Source organism: Rhinolophus sinicus, chromosome 3 (assembly GCF_057876585.1).
Source record: "Rhinolophus sinicus isolate RSI-liver-muscle chromosome 3, RSI-T2T, whole genome shotgun sequence".
In the NCBI taxonomy this organism is placed as follows: domain Eukaryota; kingdom Metazoa; phylum Chordata; class Mammalia; order Chiroptera; family Rhinolophidae; genus Rhinolophus; species Rhinolophus sinicus.
Window position 1 is genome coordinate 144,830,072 of NC_142503.1, and position 19,025 is coordinate 144,849,096.

Below are 19,025 nucleotides of genomic sequence, written 5' to 3' on the forward strand. Positions count from 1 at the left end.
GTAGGAGTCTAACTTCGATAAGCAACAGGGAGCAAACGCAGATGGGTTTCACCTGGACCAACCCCCTCTTCTTGCTTTTTGTAATTTTTCACTTCCCTGACTCTGCTGAGCTCCCACATGCCCCACTGCCTACTCCCTCATTCTTCCTTCAAAATGCCCTGTAACCTCTGCACAAATCCAAGTCGAGTCCAGTTTATGCTGCACTCTTTTCCCTATTGCAAGACTGATTATTACTGATTCAAATTACTGATTAACATCTGTCCTCACCACTTTAACTAGTGTCCACCTTTGTCCCTTGATGCTGTTAATATAACGAATTTCAGAGCCACTCCCCGTAAAAGTGCCTTCTGAAATGGGAAGAAAACGGTGTTTTGGCCTACGAACTAACTGTGGGCAAGCAGCCGGTGACCACAGCTTTTATTTGACTCCAAGGTGCAGAAAAATGGGAACATTTAAATGTACGGAAGAACCAGAGAGGCCCGCTAGATTGAGAGCTTCTGTTTAAGTACAACCTTGAACGGTACAGAATGGTGGAAACAGCGTGGGCTGTATTGAAAACAAAGAGACCTGGGTTTGCCCACTTATAAGCTGTGTGACCTGGGGCCTCAGTTTCCTCCTTCATAAACTGTAAGCCACAGTGCCTGACTCAGGCTGCCTGCATATTTCACACCGAGGGCTCCTCCAAACTCTTTTTTCCACAGTCGAATTCAAATCTTCAGCATCCTGTAAAGCAGAATCCATAATCCTAAACATGCATTTAGGCTCCAGGATATGCTCTGGTTAATTAATCAATATTTCAGTGGTCAATTAAGTCACACAGAATATGCTTTTTTCAGAGACGAACACAATTTATTTCTATATTGTATTTCATATCACAAGCTGAGCCACAGAAGCTGCTATCAGTACACTACCCGGGGCCCTTTCTCTCTGACCAGACTGCTGGAAGCTTCTGGACCATGCTGGCTTTGACTCTCCATTTGTATCCTGCCATGGGCCACGAACCCCTATGAGAATCTGATAAAAATTATGCACTGTCTCCTGAGAAAAATGCACATATACATAAGCACACAAATTCAGCATACAATTTTGAGGGGTTCAGAGACTCCCTGAAACACAACCATGGACCCTGGCTGCAACACCAGGTCTAAACCATTGCCTGCAGAGGGCAGCAGGGCAGCTGGAACCCACACTGAGAGCCGCATTCAGGAAAGCTGGGGACACTGTAGAACTTAATTAGTTTTCTGAAGGCACTTTTCTTCAGCAGCATCATCTCTTCTGGAAACCTAGAGAAGATTCTGACCTGGGAGGAGCCCCCATTCTTCACAGAGCCATCCGTGGGCAGTGACTTCTGAGCACTCACGGGCACGCTGTTGCAACTGAGGGAACGCACTGCCTTCTTCTTACTCCGCACCGACAAATAATTGAACAGGAAGGAGGACAACTTATGCTTGGTGACATCTGGGGCCTCTTCTGAAAAGCAGTCATCAAGAGGGTCCAGCAGGGTTTCAAGATGGCAGCCATCTTCCTTTCTCACAGGACTGGCTCCCACACGCTGAGGCTGCCTGATGACCTTCCTGGCCTGGGCCAGGTCATCTTCTGCCCCACAGGAAGACTGAAGGGACGTCCCGCTGGGGCCCCTGGCTGGGGGAATGAGGCTCCCGATCTGAGGGCTCGGTTGGGAAGTACAATGCTGACTCAGGATGAGAGTGGCAGCATCTCGAATGAGATGCCAGTCTCTCTGGATATCATCCTTGGTAGTGAACTGGGATGTCACCGTGAAGCGGATGATCAACTTGTCCTGGATAGTGGCCGGGATGAGGAAGAGACGGCCAGCTTTAGCTATTTCCTTTAACACACTTTCCGTGAGACAATTAGGACCCTGTTTGAAGGATAAAGAGAAGTCTGTATCGTATCCCCTAGAAGTATCCCCAGACGCCTAGCATTTATGTTCCCAGATAACGTCATTCCCAGTCACAGAAGATGGCATTACCTTTAGACGAAAAACCACCAGGCCAAGGTGCCTCTTGGCAGGAATTTCAAAGAAAGGATCATTTCTGACCAGAGATTCAAAATATTTAGCCATTTCAGTCCCCTAGAATTGTAAATAGAGAACTGAGATTAATAGGCAGGGGACAACCACACATAAACGTTCACACTGCTAAATGGGTTTAAACCAGGACAACTTTGAACCATTGAGATCTGAATGGCTTCTACCAAATTTTCTTCTCTGTTTGAGTTTGCTCATATCCCAAGCTGGAAAATCTCCAAATGGCTCCCTATTTCTTATCACTTCAAATCCACCTCGAGAACTCATGTCTCAGGACCCTCTTTCAACTCATTCCCAGAACCAGAAGCTATGCTTTTTGCAATCAGTGCAATCTGGCCTCATATCCTGGCCTCACAGCTTCTTGACCAGCCAAGGGGACAAGCGAGGGCCCAAACCCAGGCCATGCTCTATGCTCCCAGCTAGGTGTCTCGTAAGGGTTGCAGCTTGTTTCTACTGAACATAAAGGCACCATGTGGGCTGTTAACAGCTCTGCCCCCATCCGAAGCCTACATCTTTCCCTTGCCTCTCAAACCTTTTCACCTCACATGTCCTTTCATCTCCTTTTTACTGACGTTCTACAAAGAGCATATTTTATACATCATCCCCATGTACACCGTGGAGAGGCTTGGCACCCACTTAATGGGTACAGAGCTTCTGCTTGGGATGGTGGGAAAAGTTCTGGAAATAGATAGTAGTGATGGTTGCACACATTGGTAGTGCACTAAGGTCACTTAATTGTACACTTAAAAATGGTGAAAGTTGGGCCGGCCCGGTGGCTCAGGCGGTTGGAGCTCCATGCTCCTAACTCTGAAGGCTGCCGGTTCGATTCCCACATGGGCCAGTGGACCAGGGATGGTGGGTAGCACCCCCTGCAACTAAGATTGAATATGGCACTTTGAGCTGAGCTGAGCTGCCACTGCGCTCCTGGATGGCTCAGTTGGTTGGAACGCGTCCTTTCAACCACAAGTTTGCCAGTTCGACTCCCACAAGGGATGGTGGGCTGTGCCCCCTGCAACTAGCAACGGCAACTGGACCTGGAGCTGAGCTGTGCTCTCCACAACTAAGACTGAAAGGATAACAACTTGACTTGGAAAAAAGTCCTGGAAGTACACACTGTTCCCCAATAAAGTCCTGTTCCCCTTCCCCAATAAAATCTTAAAAAAAAAAAAAAAATGGTTAAAGTTGTAAATTTTGTTATGTGTATTTAATATGATAAAAAAATGTTAAAGCTTTGTATCATATTAATCTTTCACTGGAGTTCATTTAAAAATTTTTCCTGTATTTTTTAACAAAGGAGTATTAACTAAACAAGAACAGAACTTGCCTTTTGTTTCATTTCCTAAAATATCTCCAGGTATTCAGAAGAATCTCAATAAAATATTTGCTAAGTAATTTCTATCACCTGGTTCTCACACCTGCTACTGTATTTCAAGAGAAGGCAAGAGGTTTAGCTAATCATGCCTCTGACCATGTGGAAACAAGTTACTACCGTGTTTCCCTGAAAATAAGACCTAACATTGATTTTTCAGGATGACATCCCCAGAACATAAGCCCTAATGCGTCTTTTGGCACAAAACTTAATATAAGACCCTGTCTTACTTTTGAGGAAACACGGTACAAACCTCACCCAGAACCCCTTTCTCTCTCCACTGCATGGCCTCTTTAAAACAGTCTCCACTTGCTGCCCCAAGAACTTTTCATTGTCAAGGTCTCAGGCTCTCTCTCAGGGAAAACATCCTACTAAATGCTTTCTTGCTGTTTGATGTGTCATGTTCTGCTCAGTGTTCCTCTAGCTAACAAAGAGACGGCCGCCCTGAATAATCGAGTCCCAGGAGCCCACAAATAGGCCTGGACTCCTGAGCCGCCTGCCTCAGGTCCCCTGGGCAGGTCTGCAAAGCAGAAACCAGACTTCCTCCCCAGGAGAACACAAAGCAAGCCCAGGCCCAGCCCATAGTAAGTGCACTAGTACGTACGTGTCTGACGTGCGCTTGAAGATTCTTCACCCCGAAGGACCGAATCACGAACCAGAGCTTTATCGAGCGAAATCGCCTGCTCAGGGGGATCTGCCAGTGCTAGAAAAGAGGAGCACAGAGGAGCCTGTGGTTAGAAACAAGGACACCTGCCTCCTCATGCACTCTTGGGCCTTATCATCCATTGCCTGCCCAGCCCTCCAGGGATGGTTGGTGTCACCATGACTCTGAAGCTATTGCTAAGGAACAGCCAAGGAAAGTTACCCAGAGACTGCCACATCATGTGACTAAATCAAGGGTGAAGGTGGCCAATGGGCCCTTATCCAAGAGAAGGACAAGTGGGAACCAAGTCTGTGACCCTGAACGAAGGAGAAGACACTTTGCTTTAAAGGTAGCTTTAAATATTTCATCCCAGGCCGAAACTCAACATATGGGCAATGCATTTTTTTCTCTAAAAGAACCTGAGTTCCTTGAATAGCAGAAAATAAAGTTCTATTTCTATTTACCACCCCCCCAACAAAAAATGTAAAGTATAGTGGTCAAGAGCTCAGAGGCTGGAGCCGGCAGACCTAGGCTTCTCCTTACAGGCTGTGACCTTGGGCAGTGCTACCTCCCTGGTTCCTCATGAGATGGAAAATGTACAGCACCTCTCAGGGAAGTGGTTCGAGAAGAACCCACGCAAAGAGCTTCACAGGAATTTGTCAGTAAGTGTTGCCTATTTACATGTTTAAATTGTGAGCTACCGATCACAGTAGTATTTCTGCCTAGAACCAAGATGACCATTATTTAATCTCACTGTCTTGTCCTAACTTTTTTCTGTGACATTCCTGTGCCCTCGGGAGGTATCATTCCAGCTTTCAGATTTCAAACGATCATCTGCATCTCGGTCTCTGTTAGACTAAAATTGACCTTTGTTCCTGGTAACTAAATTCAACAGAGCTTGAAGTTCAAGGATGCAGGCACCACAGATCTGAAAAATTTTAAACCAGTATCAAACTGATTTCTCGGATCTGAAAATAGAGCACAGGGCATGGAAAATACTTGCATTTATTCTGATGGGTAATATGGTTTCTGATGACCTCTTCCTCAAATGTCAGAAAGCTTCTGCCACAATTTCTCTGGACTAAAAATAAATGTTGATCCCATTGAATATTTATCTACTCGTCCATAGGATTGCCAAGTCCTCAAAAACGTGCTTCTCTCACCTTTCACCCTCCGTTTCCTGACCTGGGCACTGTTGGGACATTACCCTTTTGTTGAGAGACAGTGTTTCTCCCAAATCAAGTACTAAGCTTTTGATTTCCAAGCAAAACACTCGTGCTGAGGACCAGCTTGGGGACTTTTGTTTACCAGCAGAGGGCATCAAAACCCAGGCATGGAACAAAATCCCTGTTTAGCAGGGAAAGCATCAAGTCCACCACTTGTTAGATGGACACTCTGAGAGAATACGAATGGATAATAGGGGTCTTCTCTAAAACCATTCTCTTTTGCAGATGGTTGTCAATTAGCTACTCTATTTCACCAGCAAATTAAAGGAGAGGCAGAGATGATTTTAATTTTTATTTCTTCATCACACTATCCATAGCCCCCATTATTCCTCTCCTCTGTCCCACTATTCGAAAACCAATCCAAGCTGACCCAGCAGGTTCTAGCTGACATTTTCTGTTGGAACAGGAAATTGGGAATTGTAAGTGTGGCATGGCTCTGCTTTAACTCAAGGCATACCCAAGCCTCCTCTGTGTCCTTTCAAGATTGTGCAGGTCTGCCCTGCCAAGGGCAAGACAATGCCCCATTCACTGTGGGAGAGGGAGAGAGTGTTTCCCTGAAGTCAGAAAACCCAGCCCTGATTTTAGATGGCTCCAGGCCCCAGGGATGAAGTCCCTAAATTTTCTCTCCCAGGATGCTGCTCTATTTCTGGCTCATCTTAAACATGGTTATGCATCTATTTAAAGCTGCAGCCACCTGGGTGAAAAAGAGGGACTTGGGACACAGGTCAGAGCCGCAGTGAAGACCCCCAGGATCACCACAAATAGCGGCTTCTGTTTTCTAGGAGTGTCTTTGCAGACTTGAAAACTAAATCCATAGGATTAGAGGTGAAGGAAGGAAAAGCATAACGGTACTTTCTAGATGCAGAAATGTAAATAGTAAGGATCCCCCAGGCCAGAGCTAAGAAAAGCTTAATTTAATACACTTCAGCACAGCTGGAAACCAAAGGTGTACAGTACCAATATGAGGGGGCGGGCTCACAGTGTGCCGCTTCTGACGGGAGGGAGCTGACATACAGGAGACCCTTGCGGGTCAGAGGCAGCCATCAGAGGCCCCCAGGCGGCCCATTCCTGGCCACTCACCATGAAGTCGGTGGCGGCGCCCGAATTGGCATGCCTGAGGTAGATGGGGTTCACGCTGAAAGTCTGCTGCAGCTTGTGTTTGTCCTTGACCCTGTGGGTTTCCAAATGGGCATTAGTGGCTGAGGCCTCTCCAGAGGAGGCAAGGCTTTTGCGCGGGCTGGGGGGCTGGGCTGCCACACTCACCAGAACCCTGTGCAGTCAAAGTGCACCATCATCCACTTGGAAGGGTTAAAGGTGAAGGAATCAGCATACTCGATGCCGGTCAGAAAGCCCCGGAACTCAGGGCACAGGAAGGCAGTGCCTGCGTAGGCAGCATCAATGTGGAGCCACAGACCCTCCCTGGCACCTGAAGAGGCAAACGTGACCTGGCTGGGAGGTGCGACTGGGGGTGGGAGTGGGGGTTGCCACCAGCCAGCTACAAGGCGTCTCCCACCTGGGCCAGCTGGCTGATGGGCTACAAGAGAAGAGCTGGGAAAGGCTGGCCTGCTTTGGCTAAATGAGATGTCAAGGCATGTGGAGATGGAGGAAAGAGTGTCGGTGTGAGAGTGGGGCTGAAGGTGGCACCCCCAGCTCCGGAAGGGAGAACCTACAGAGCCTCACCCTGGTTTTGTCCCTCCCGCCAGAGGTCAGCATCCTCTTGGCCTCAACCTAGAGCTTTCAGGCACAGAAACCAACTGCCCACTGGCCCAGAGAGCAATGTTGATGCATCTAATACAAACATTAGAGAGAGAATGTCTCTTTCCTAGTTGGTTTCTTGCTTGGGGATTTTAGACAATCACATTTGGTTTCTTTCCTGCCTTTATCTCCTCCATAGTTTCCCCTACTTTACCCTTTTCATTTTCTTAGCCTAGACTAGAAAATATTTCACTATGCCTCCTTCCCCCTGTGCTTTGGATACAGCATGCCATGCATTAAGCAGATTTTAACATACAAGTGAGAGAGTGAGAAACCGGAGGCTCTCCCACTGCCGCCTCCTAGGACAGGCTGCAAGGGAGGGCAGCTCTAATCCTTGGTCACACAGCTGGTGAGAGCAGTGACCTGGCTGCCTGGGAGAAGATACTTGTGACCTACGGTGGCTGTTCCCATGCTCTCCATCTGAACCAAGGAAGGGCAAGATAATTCCTCAGAGCTGGTTTCAGGTTCTTGCCCTAGGGAACATTCTAGAAGTCATTACTTGTCTTTCCAGCTAGACAGGGCAGACACTTACAGATGGGACCCAGCTCTGACAGGCAGTCAAATGCACAGACCCCAGTGGTCCCCAGTGTTGCACAGACCTGGAGGAAAATACAGGAAGTTAACATGGGAAGGTAGGCTCCTGTGACACATTTGGCCTGCAAGAAAATTTAATCACAGATATTATCTACCCTACCCATCTCACTATCTCAAAGTATGAGATACAGTGTATCTCACACTATATTTTACCTTGACCCACAGTAAGAAATACATTTTATAGGGTAACCTAGTACATATATACATGTGTATTTGAAATAAAAGTTTCACCGAACTATATACTCTAGCTACAGGAACACACTCTGATATTTTCTATCCCATTTCTTCTTTTTCTTTAAAGCTGATTATTAACCCCCCAAATTTATTTCCTAACACACCAATGAATAGCAATTCCTAAATTGTAAAACATTGTATTTGAGGACCTTTCTGCTTTTGTTTGCAGCATGTTACTTACCTGAATTCTGCCAAAGTTCCTTCCTCCCCTCCAAGCTCTACCGTCCTAAGCTCAGAACACACCCTGACTTACAAAGACAGGCACCAAGCCCCGCTCTTTGTCCTCCTCGATGGCTTTCTGAAGAGCTTCTCCTCGGAGTGAGAAGTTGTCATCCACAGGCAGAAACTTCATCTTCACCAGAGAAATCAAACCAGCCTTTTCTACTGAAGAGTGAGCCTAACAGGGCCGTGAAAACCTGTTAGCAGAGTCATCCTGGGATGAGCCTGCCCCAGACACTGTGGAATCCAGACTCAGGGAATCAAACACAACATTTGACATGTGTCTGTCCCTACAGTTCCTGGAGACAATTCTCAGGCCTGAGCTGCCCTGAACCCCAGCATACTCATGTCTTGAAGAAAATGACTCAAGGGCTAACTCCAGAAGCCAAGTACTGACCTGAAGGCTTGGCATACGGTGGGCAACTCACCTGCTCAGAGGCATAGGCAATGAGCCGCGCGTTCAGGGAGGACTCGTCTGCCCCTGGCTCAGACGCTTTCATTTCCAGGATTTTGTTCTTTCTTGCTGCCAGCAAGGCGATCAAGGTGGACTCACTTACTGTGCTCTGTAGTGGAAGAAGGATGACCAGTGGCAGTCTCTCCCTGTGTTCTCCTGCCAGGTTCCCTCAGCCCTCTGAGGTGTGTGTGTGTGTGTGTGTGTGTGTGTGTGTGTGTGTGTGTGTGTGACAGCTATTCCTTAAGAAGCACACAGTTCCTACCCAAGGGGCTGTCCTTCCCTCCCAGCTTACGTCCTACTCTGCATTCTCCGTTCACAGCACCCTGTGCAATCCTAGTACACCCCCCCTCACTTCCCAGGGAAGTAATGAAAGCTAATTTTCACCTAATACCAACATCTTTATCAGAGAGGCCACAGAGACCAAAATGAGAATGTTTAGCCCCTGCTAGATAAAAGTTTGCTTATAGATACGTTTGTTCCCCCTATAAAATGTGCTTAAAACAAAGCACTCTCGATTTATTAGGTATGGAAATGGAGTTTATATCCTCAGTGATACCCCAGAGAGAGGGTCCTGACCTATGAGAGAAGCTGCTGACTTTGACCTCAATTTTGTCGCCAATTATTCCTATGACCTTGAGCTAATATTTTCCCAACGGAAGACTTTTTTTCCATTTATAAAATGGAGCACATCCCTTTAACTGCACCTCTCTTTAGCTGCCTCCAGAAGTGGGGGTATTGATCACTCAAATGAGGATTTTGGATAGGATTTAGCTCTGGCCATGACTGTGGGAATCCTAGGGGCCACCTCAGCAACCTCACGGGAATCATTCATCCACTCCGTCTTGAATGTCTTTGCTTCCTGAAACCTTAGGTGACCCACAGCTGATAGTTCCCCGATAAAAATCCTGGCCACAGGGAATGGTATGGACTAGATCCCATAAGACATTCAGTGGCTGGATATTACTCCATAACAAGGAAGCCAGCAAAATAGTAATAAGAATACTGCCTTACATCTGTATGGCAGTTAATAGTTTACAAAGTGCTTTCTGTCATCCCATGTGTTCCTCACAAAACCTCTCTGAAATTCTTGTGATTCTTGTCTACTGATGAGGACAGTGATGCTCAGAGAGCGTACAGAACGAAACCAAGTGCACATGGCTGATGGATACAGGAGAAAGCATGGTTTGGACTCAGACAGGCCTGGGTTTGAATCATCAGTCTCCCACTTACCAGCTGTGTGACCTGGGGCAGGTTTTTAACCTCTCTGAGCTTCAGTGCTCTTATCTCCAAAATGGGGGATGGTGATATTTATCCATAGGGTTCTTGAAATGATTGGATAAAAAGCAAGATCATATACAGCAGACATTTAGCATGTTCTCCCAGATATAATATCTGAAGTTTGAACTATTTGCTAACAACCCAGAATGTCCATTACGTGCAGTAATCTGTCTTTCTTGTGAGGTTCAGATTTTAATCTTACTGCAAGGTTGGAGTGAGAGAGGGAGCCACTTAGCTAACAAGTGGACCCATCAAACTTTCCACTTCTTATCTCAGGGCAGTGTGTCTATTTTTATTTAATAGAAGAATTCATTTAATCCTCATATCCTTTCTGTGGGTGTGAGGTATGAGGCAAATATTATCATCCCTGCTTTATAGATGTTTAAAACCAGGAAAATTACACATTACAGTAGAATTCAAGAATTTGGGAGTTCTCAAAGTTCTCAGAACCAAGCACTCATGAATGTCCAGGGTTCAGTGATGCAAAAGCACGTAGCAATGTGGATGGACTACGGCAGGACCCAGCAAGCTCCCTGTGCTATATTACTCTTAACAACAACAACAAAATATTTGAAGAACTGCCATTTGATAGACATCCAAAAGATAGCTTTGTAGGATAAGATAAAGTGATTTATGCTATTGATTTCTCTCACTGCCAAGGTTCTCTGGGTCCTAGGAGGGAGGGAAAGAAGTTTCTACTTGCTTCTGTTTTCCGCTTCTCATAAGGAGTAAAATGGGACAACGGAGGTGGGTTGTCAGATTATAAACTAAGAAAACTGAATCAATTCATCCTAGAAATCTTTTTAATCTTTTTAAAGAAAAGAGAAAGGAAGGGGGAGATGGTGGTGGCAGCAGTGTAGACAAAGTGGAGTTGAGATGGGAGTGGCAGCAATAGTGGGAGTGGTGTCTGTGGAAGAGGTGGTAGCTATTGGTGGTGTTGGAGATGGTGGTGTCAATTGTGATAATGATGACGGTAATGACAGTGGTGGTGGCAGTGATGGTGGTGGTGTGAGGGACGTGGGGAGACTCTTTGGAGAACAAGAGAATTGCCCAGGCAAGGGTTTGGCTTATCTTTCACTAGTTAGCCCCAATGCTAGGGGGAGCTTTGCCAATGGAGGCACCTGCAAGACGCCTCCCCCATGGCTGCCAGGGTGGTGGTGCAGGAAGTGCTCTGGGAGTCCCAGCATTTTTGCCAGCCAGTCCATGACGTTCATCTCTAGCTCCGTGCATGCAGGGCTGGAAGCCTGAAAGAGGAAAAGCAACCTCATCCAGATAGTTCCAGGGCACCAAGATGCCCCCACCAGCCCCAGAAAGTCATCTGTCTCCATCCTGGTGCTCCCCTGGCCCTCATGGTATCAGTGGGAACCTACCTATCTTCCCCCTGGAGAAGGGATCAGTGTCGACCTTGTACCCCACCCCCACCCCATCCTCTGCCAAATCATAAAGGGAAAAGAATCTGGGGCTTTAGGTTCATGCCACCCTCCATGAGGTGGATTTTCCTGTGACTCCAAGGCTCTATGGAGAAACAGCCCTAGAAATGATTGCTTCCATTTGGCTCCCATGTCTTCAAATACCCAGCTGGAAGGCATTCTAAATAAAGGTCAGGGGGAAGTCTTAAGACTAAGAAAGAAAGCACTCTTTCCTGGAAAAGATAGCTAATCTCCAACTGCCCCACCCCCTCCATACACGTACCCCATAACAATTCGGACTTAAAATACAAAGCTATTCTAGGAGGCTTCTGGCACAATTGAAAGCCGATTGGTGCCTAAGGGATTATTAAGGAAAATCTTAGGGCATATCGCCAACCCCTCAAAGACAAGAGCACAGGGGAAGTTGTACCCACAGGCACCAAACTGTTGAGTGAGGGTTACAAACTGTGGCAATACCCAGATCTCAGTCCAAATCTCATCTCTGTCTTTTGAGCTGCATGGTCTTGAGGAGATAAGTTACATAAGCCTCAATTTCTTCACTTAAAAAATGGGGCCAAAACTCACGATCCCATAACATTAAAGTAGAAGATGAGATAATTTATATAAAGCTTAAGTTCAAAGAATGTAGCCATTGTTAATATTTAACCTGGAACCCTGTTCAGAGACCAGGACAAAAATTATGTCTGCCCCAGGATGTCACTTCCTGCTAAGTCCCCCATTGCCACTGATTATAGCTACAGCTACTGCTACTCACCCAGGTGAATCCCAAGCAGTTGATGGCATCGGCCAGCATGTCTCCCAACAGTGACGGCCAAGAGGTGAGAGCTGGGTAGTAGGCGTGCATATGGGGGCTCTGCCAATGTACCACCTGGAGGCAGAGCATGTACACAGGTGGCACCAGGAGCCATGTCCAGGAGGCTTTTGTCCTCCAGAGACCCTCCCTGGCAAAGGGAAGTTCCCGGTCTAGAGATGGGCAGACATTTTTGAGAACAAATAAATGACACAACTCCATAAAAATAAGACACATTCATGGTGCACTTGCCACCACATTTCTCATATTCAAAGCTAGTTCTTCAGTGAAGCTTTTGTACACATGCCAAGACCAGAAGAGAATATGTGAAATGCAAATTGCTATAGTAATTAGGGTTGTGGATTCTGGGTAATATGCACATTAGTTCCCACACCACCCCTGCCCAGTAATAAAAGGAAGGGGAGACTACTGGGGACAGCAGGTTGCATGTCTCATCCAGTTTCTTGCACAAAGCACCCTTTGTTTTATGGATGGCTGAGCTCTCTGGGCACATAGCTCCTGCAGAGGGTCAGTGTAAATGCGATCAAAGCTGTCCTTCGCTTCCCAGTAGGGATGGAGGGAGGAGAGGCAAGGGCAGAAGTTTTAGCTCAATAGGCTCCAGGCTAACCCCTGAGCCTGTATTCAGATTAAAATAGATGTAAGGAGAAGCAGAGTGGACAGGGAGAGCCCCCCCACCCTCCCGCCCACCCATAACAGGTCTCTGAAGCATCCTCAATAACCCATCAGCCTCACTGATGATCTAATCTGGCCTCATCTCACTGCTCTGCAAACCTGTTCATTTCGGAAATCGTGTCTTTGAACAATGCTGTATGTAAAGCCTGACAGGAAGGCACTTCCCATACAGACACAACCCTCCAAAGCCTGTCAATTCTTAGAAAGCTACTAAATATTCATTTCCTTCACACACCCTTCCCCAGCTCCCCAGCCCCCTTTCGTCCCTTCTCTGAGCCTCTAGAACACTCTCCTTCTAGATGTTTCATCCTGCTGAGAACTCATTACTAACATCTTAGCGTACCATCGAGTTATTTAGGGGGCACAAATTCCTTTTATCCTACAAGAGCAAGGACAGTGTCCTGGACAGCATGTATGGTAGAAGCAGCACGAGATTTAAACCCAAGGACAGGTTCTAGTCCTACCTCTGCCCCTAACCAGCTCTGTTACCTTGTAGATTTACTGTGACGCTAATGAGGCAGCTTACTGAACTTAAGCAACAAGGTCTCATGTTGGCATGGGTCTCTTTTGAAATCCATTCTCAATTTTTCTTCTGAAAGAACATCTTAAATTTTGTATACGATTGAGACCTCATAAAACCACATCTTCTCCTGCACCTCTCTCATCCTCAGTTTCTCATCAAAAAATAAATCCTGTCTCCTGGGGTTGCTGTGTGGATCGGCCTGGGAGGATATTTGTAAAATGTAAAGCACTAATATTAACGATGAGCTAATCATTGGTGATAGACGCATCACATATCCTGACTTGACTCAGAAAATCAGACCTCTTCCTCTGATTTTCATCAGGCAGAAGGTGTCATAGGTAATAACAGTATTTTCCAGTCTCCATGATTTGTCTTATGTAATTCTCTCAGCGCCCCTATGAGGTAGGTTCTACCATTATCCCTGTTCTATAGATGAGAATTAGGGCTGACAGAGAAAGAGGCAGCGTTCCCGTGATCGCACACCCCTCACAGGGACAGACGACAGTGTCGAGACAGAAACCCAGGGCTGTCGGACTCCTGGGCCCAAACTCCTCTCTCCCTCATGAAGAATAAATGAGGTTTTTCTAACCAGAGTTGGAACTAAAGCAAAAGGACAGTTTTGTGTTTTTTCTTCTTTGTTCCTAGGAGGTCATGAGGGATCGGAGGGAGGGCAGAATTCATCCAGTTGTCAGTGAGATGCTGACCAAAATGAGAAAGCCAAGGGCCAACTGCTTTCAGTCAACTCTGAGGCTGGTGCAGCCTGCGAGATGACACGCAAGATTGGGCCTCCTTATCGGGATGTGTTTTGTGACAGTATTTTGGAAACCTAGAGAAGAGCTTCCACCTCCTGATCCTATCAGGAGACAATTGTCTGTTCTTGTAAGATAAACATGATAAGATAAGCCACAGGAATCTTTATCAAAGCAGACAGATCTCTGGGTCCAGAAATGAGCCTCTTTCACCACACACCCAGCAACTGCTGCAATGTCTTTCAATCAATTGAATCAGCTCATTTCCGCCTCTTCTGACAGTTGCTTACGCTTCATTACCAAATTACAGCTGGCCCCTCAGCAGATGACATTTTACAGAATGAAATCTACGAGATAATATTTTGGGGGAGCTGGCTTTACTGATATAAACATTTTCAAAAGTGCATGCAAAGTAGGCTCAATGGTCAGAGAGAGATGAGTACTTGGCTTGGTACAAACTTGCCATCACTTTCTGAGTGAGTCGTTTCTCACCCTTGCCTCCAGACATATTTCTGCCACATCTAAGTCCAATGCTTTTGGGGGAATAATTAAAGTAAATCTCATGTTGGCCTCTGGAAGAGCTACTAGACCCATGGGGTTCAGGACAGCATGCGCCAGGCAGGGAGAAGGGGAGCAGCCTGTGTGTGGGAGCATCGCTGCAGGGCGGCGATGGGTGCACAGGCTCACTCTAAGGTCCTCAGTCACTCACCGGTAGAGATACTGGTGTAGGGGAAAGAGCCGAAACTTTGGAGTAAGACTGGCCTACTTTAAAATCCTGAATCTGCCAGAACAAATTCTGTGACTTTGGGAAGACAATTAATGTCTCTGAGCCCCAGTTACTCATCTGTACAACAGGTATCGTAGAGTCACTATAGGACAAAAGGAGCTGGCCTGTAAAGCGGCTGGTACAGTGCCCTGCGCATTGCATGGAGGTTCAATTAAAGGCAGCCCTTCTGTGCACTTTTGGTATGAATGCCTGGGCACAGGTCCTCACCCCTGGTGGCCTGGGATGACATCACAGCCCATGGCCACGGGCCCAGCTCAAGCCCTGTGCATCAGCCAGCTTCTGTCTGTTAAACCGGCCCTTGGCCATCCCCGGTTGTACCCTTTGTCACTGGAAGTATAGATGACTAAGGGAAAGCCCCTTCCTGCTCCTGAAAAGCAGTTCAATCACAGGACCTCCACTTAGTAAGAAAGGACATGGTTCCCACCTCACAGAGGAGAAAGGAGTGGGCTTCCCAGGCACCCAACCTGACCATCAGGGTGCCTTCAGGGGGCTGTCTTCTCGGCTTTCTTCCTTCCCTTTGGCATGTCTCAGAATTCTGTAGAAGAGCCCCTGATTCTGCCAACTGGGGCTTCTGGGACTATCTCTGGCCTCCTCTCTCCATCTTGCTATCCACAGTTGTCCTTTCCCCTCACTCCCAATTTTCACTTCTCACCTCATCCCATTAGATTTCCACACTTCTGTCAGACTAGCTCCCCACCCAACACTTCAGCTCACCCGGCATCAGAAACCCAATTTTAGTCAAAGTCCTGGCCCTCGACATGCCCAGAAGTTGGGTTTCGATGTTAGCCAAGTGGCTGAAGGCTCATCCCAGGTCTGTCTTCAGGCCCACTGCTCACCCTCCTATGCCCTGAAGTCCAGAATTACTCTTGTGATGACAGTATCTCACCCCAGGCATGATGATTCGCTCAATGTCCCCAAAGATGCTGTCCCAGCTGTCAGGTTCCTCAGGCGCGCTCTCAGGCAGCTGGGCTCGTAGGTAGCCAGGCCGCACGTCAGGAATCACCCGTCGCTCCCGCACAGTGCTCAGGTACTGACAGATGTAATCCACCATCTCTTTTCCTACCAGGGAGGCAGAGAAATCAGCCTCATGTCCCCTGACTGGGCCTGGCCAATGTGTGTCTGTCCCCCCTCATGTTGGGGCCAAGAGACGTGGCGAAGAAGGAGATGGATTCAGGGTGGACAGGGGTCTGATCCCCAGCTATAGGCCTTGTCTTCAGAATAAAGAAATAAGTGTGTGAGTGAATGAATGAACAAGAGAGAAAATCTCCAAAGCATAAAATTCTAGTGCCAAAGTAAAGCATTTCTTTTTTTCTCCCCCTTCCCTTCTCCATATCAATCTTGATAATCTTTCCCACCTTTCTCTTCTTCTCGGAACCAGGACTGCCATTAATTCATTACATTATAGGTTCACCAGGAACTCTGTGGCTCTGTCTATCCAAAAATTGTTACACATACACACTCACACACACACGCACCACACACCCTATATTCTTTGTTAGCACCGACGGCAAGCTCCTGTGCCAGGTTCTGATTAAAGATGAAAAATCTATTTATTCACCATTCTCAATGGAGCAGTAATTCCTCATATTTTTTTAAACCCATGAAACTTCTTTAAGAATATGATTAAAACTGTATGCTTACACACACACACACACACACACAATTTTCTATAATTTCTGAGGTGCATGGAATCCCTAAAGCACAACCATAGGCCCCAACTAAGAACCTGCACTAGCCTGAAATCTTTGGAAAATACAGGACCATGTCTTAATTACTTTATCTCCCTCCCTGTGCCTCCACCAGCACTCCACTACCTAGAACAGTTAAAAAAAAAAAAAAAAAAATGAGTGAACAAATGAATAAGGAAGAAAAGCAGCCAAGTCAAATACTCTGAGGCCACTGCAAATTATTTATTCTTTCTTCCCTTTCATTTCTCTAGGAGAGGGTGTCAGTCTGCAGTGCCTCTGAGTCTGTCTGAGTCTGTCTGAGTCAGTCTCTCCCTCTCTTTCCCTCCCACCCTCCCTCCTTCTCTTCCTTTCTGTGTCTGTGTCTCTGTGTTAGTCTCTCTCAATATCTATAATTCTCCTTAGTACTTCTTAGGCTCATTTTTCCTCCAGCAAAAAATAAAATAGAGAAGAGGAGAGGGAACCTGACGTCCTCCCTCTGCACCAGCTCATGCAAAAGTCTTACGAGCAGGCTTAGTCCCCACACAAAACAGTGAAGGAGACAAAGAGGGACTTACTTCAGTGCCTTTCCTCCTGTTTGCTCTCCTCCCACCCTCCCACAACCCGATGCCTCTCGTGACTGCAGCCGCACCCCACCAGAGGCCTGAGAGCCCTGGACCTAGCCCTCTACTTGTCCAGGGACAGAATGAAATATATTTGGGTTCCACTCCCAGGATAAATGTCCACAGGACCCTGCCGTCAGCTAAAAGTGCCTTTGGAAAGCAATGATAGAAGCTAACGCACACTAAAGTCTAAAGGCTGACAGCCACTTGGTGAGTTATGTCTGGGTAGAGGAGAAAGGAAAACTGGAATTTTAACACAGGACAACACCTTATAGCAAAGGAATCTCAGGCAATGTAACCTGCCAGTGACCTGAGGATATAAAAACTTATAGGGAGAGAAACTGTAAGCAGTAACCTACCTCCCCTCTTTGGAGAGCCATGCCTGAAAACAGGGTAACCATTTGGTTTTGCTCACCACACAGGCTTGATACATAGTAGGTACTCACTCAGTATTTACAAAATGAATGACTAACTGAAAGAGCCCTACTAATAGATTCACACATAGAGAAATGAACATTAAGCAAAAAAAGATTTTGCAGTGACTGCTTAGGGATTTATTTATTTTTTTCTATTTCAGAATACAAACAATCAATCCCCCTTTTCCCATTTAGTGGATCAGGAATCTAACTTCTCTATTTTGCAGGAAAGTAAAAAGGAAAAGCATGATATGATAGTGTGGACGTATGTGAGAGCGTATGAGAGTGGATATGTGAGAGGTAGAATGAAAGTGGTTGAGAAAAAGCTTTAAACTCTGATCCCACATTCCTTTCTCAAGAGAAATTTTGCAGCAGCCAGCTCTCAGAAGGCAATTAATTCTACTTCCCAGTCAAATGACACCTCAAAATCTAAAGCAGTTCCTGCTGCTGGCTGTGGGAAGGGGGCCAGGATGCTCACCTCTCTCTCTGTACTCCTCGGGCTCCATCGTGTCCCTCTGGCTCGGGCTCCTTGGCTCTCACAGGTGGACACACTCGCAGGAGGTAGAAGGGACACTCCTGGGCAGCCAGCGGGGGGCCTTTATTTAAAGGGTTCTCCTTGCTTGACCTTAGCCCCGCCCTTCGAAAGCCCTTCCTCTAGGCTTAATTATTCCTCCCCTTTTTCCCCCAGTCCTTGGGGAAAGACTGATCACAACTTTGTCTGGTCAGGAGATGGAGGATAAAACAGTACCTGCTGGCAGCCTCCAAGTAAATGCGAAGAGCCCTGAGTTCTTTCTTCCCTTGGATTCAGACATACCCCAGCCTCAGACAAAGCTCACAGGGTATGCAGAATAAGTTGCACAAATTATTAGTCTTATTCCTGCTTTCCTAAGGGGAAGGGAGGGAGGAACAGGCATTAGCAGTGATAGGAATATTTGCTGTGCTCCAGAACAGGCGAGTTATAATCTAACACAATGGTTTGTTTTATTACTACATAATACCTATTGTAAAGAGGTGAGAAAACACGGATAAGCAAAAGGAATAAAAATGGAAACGTCATTCAGATTTAAACACTTTTGGCACTTAAGAGGGTGTGTGTGTGTGTGTGTGTAAAAGGACATGCAGAAACACAAATGTTCATAGTGGCATTATTCATAACAGCCAAAAAAAAAAAAAAAAAAAAAGGAAACAACCCAAATGTCCATTAACATAAGTGGATAAATAAAATGTGACATACAACAGAATATTATTCCACAATAAAAAGGAATGAATGCCACAACATGGGTGAATCTTGAAAACATTATGCTAAGTGACAAAAGAACCACATGTGTATGACTACATTTATATGAAATGTCCCGAATAGTCAAATCTATAGAGACAGAAAGTAGATTACTTGTTACCAGGGGCTGGGGGGTGGGAAGTCAGAAGTTGATAGCTAGGGGAACAGGATGGGGTTTTTTTGAAGGGGAGTGCTGAAAATGTCTTAAAATTGATTATTGTAATGGTTGCATAACTCTGAATATCCTAAAAGCAT

General features: G+C 46.3%; 1 protein-coding gene across 1 annotated transcript; it reads right to left on the reverse strand.

Moving 5' to 3' along the window:
- Window positions 1–811: 811 nt before the first annotated feature.
- On the reverse strand, window positions 812–18,169 carry HDC (histidine decarboxylase). Its single transcript, XM_019730621.3, has 12 exons — window positions 17,973–18,169; window positions 15,678–15,850; window positions 12,004–12,117; window positions 10,941–11,063; window positions 8,516–8,650; window positions 8,122–8,265; window positions 7,573–7,639; window positions 6,549–6,711; window positions 6,366–6,456; window positions 4,021–4,119; window positions 1,991–2,092; window positions 812–1,879 (listed from the first exon to the last, which is right to left on the reverse strand). Exons 1-12 carry the CDS (start codon window positions 17,998–18,000, stop codon window positions 1,145–1,147), a joined length of 1,974 nt encoding a protein of 657 aa, XP_019586180.3. The 5' UTR covers window positions 18,001–18,169; the 3' UTR covers window positions 812–1,144.
- Window positions 18,170–19,025: the final 856 nt, after the last annotated feature.

Coding starts and splice junctions, on each gene's coding strand:
- HDC (XM_019730621.3), bottom strand. CDS start 18,000: ATGGAGCCCGAGGAGTACAGAGAGAGAG. Junction 8,266..8,515: donor TTGCCTATGCCTCTGAGCAG/GTGAGTTGCCCA, acceptor CGGCCCTGTTAG/GCTCACTCTTCAGTAGAAAA. Junction 7,640..8,121: donor GGGGCTTGGTGCCTGTCTTT/GTAAGTCAGGGT, acceptor ATTTTCCTCCAG/GTCTGTGCAACACTGGGGAC.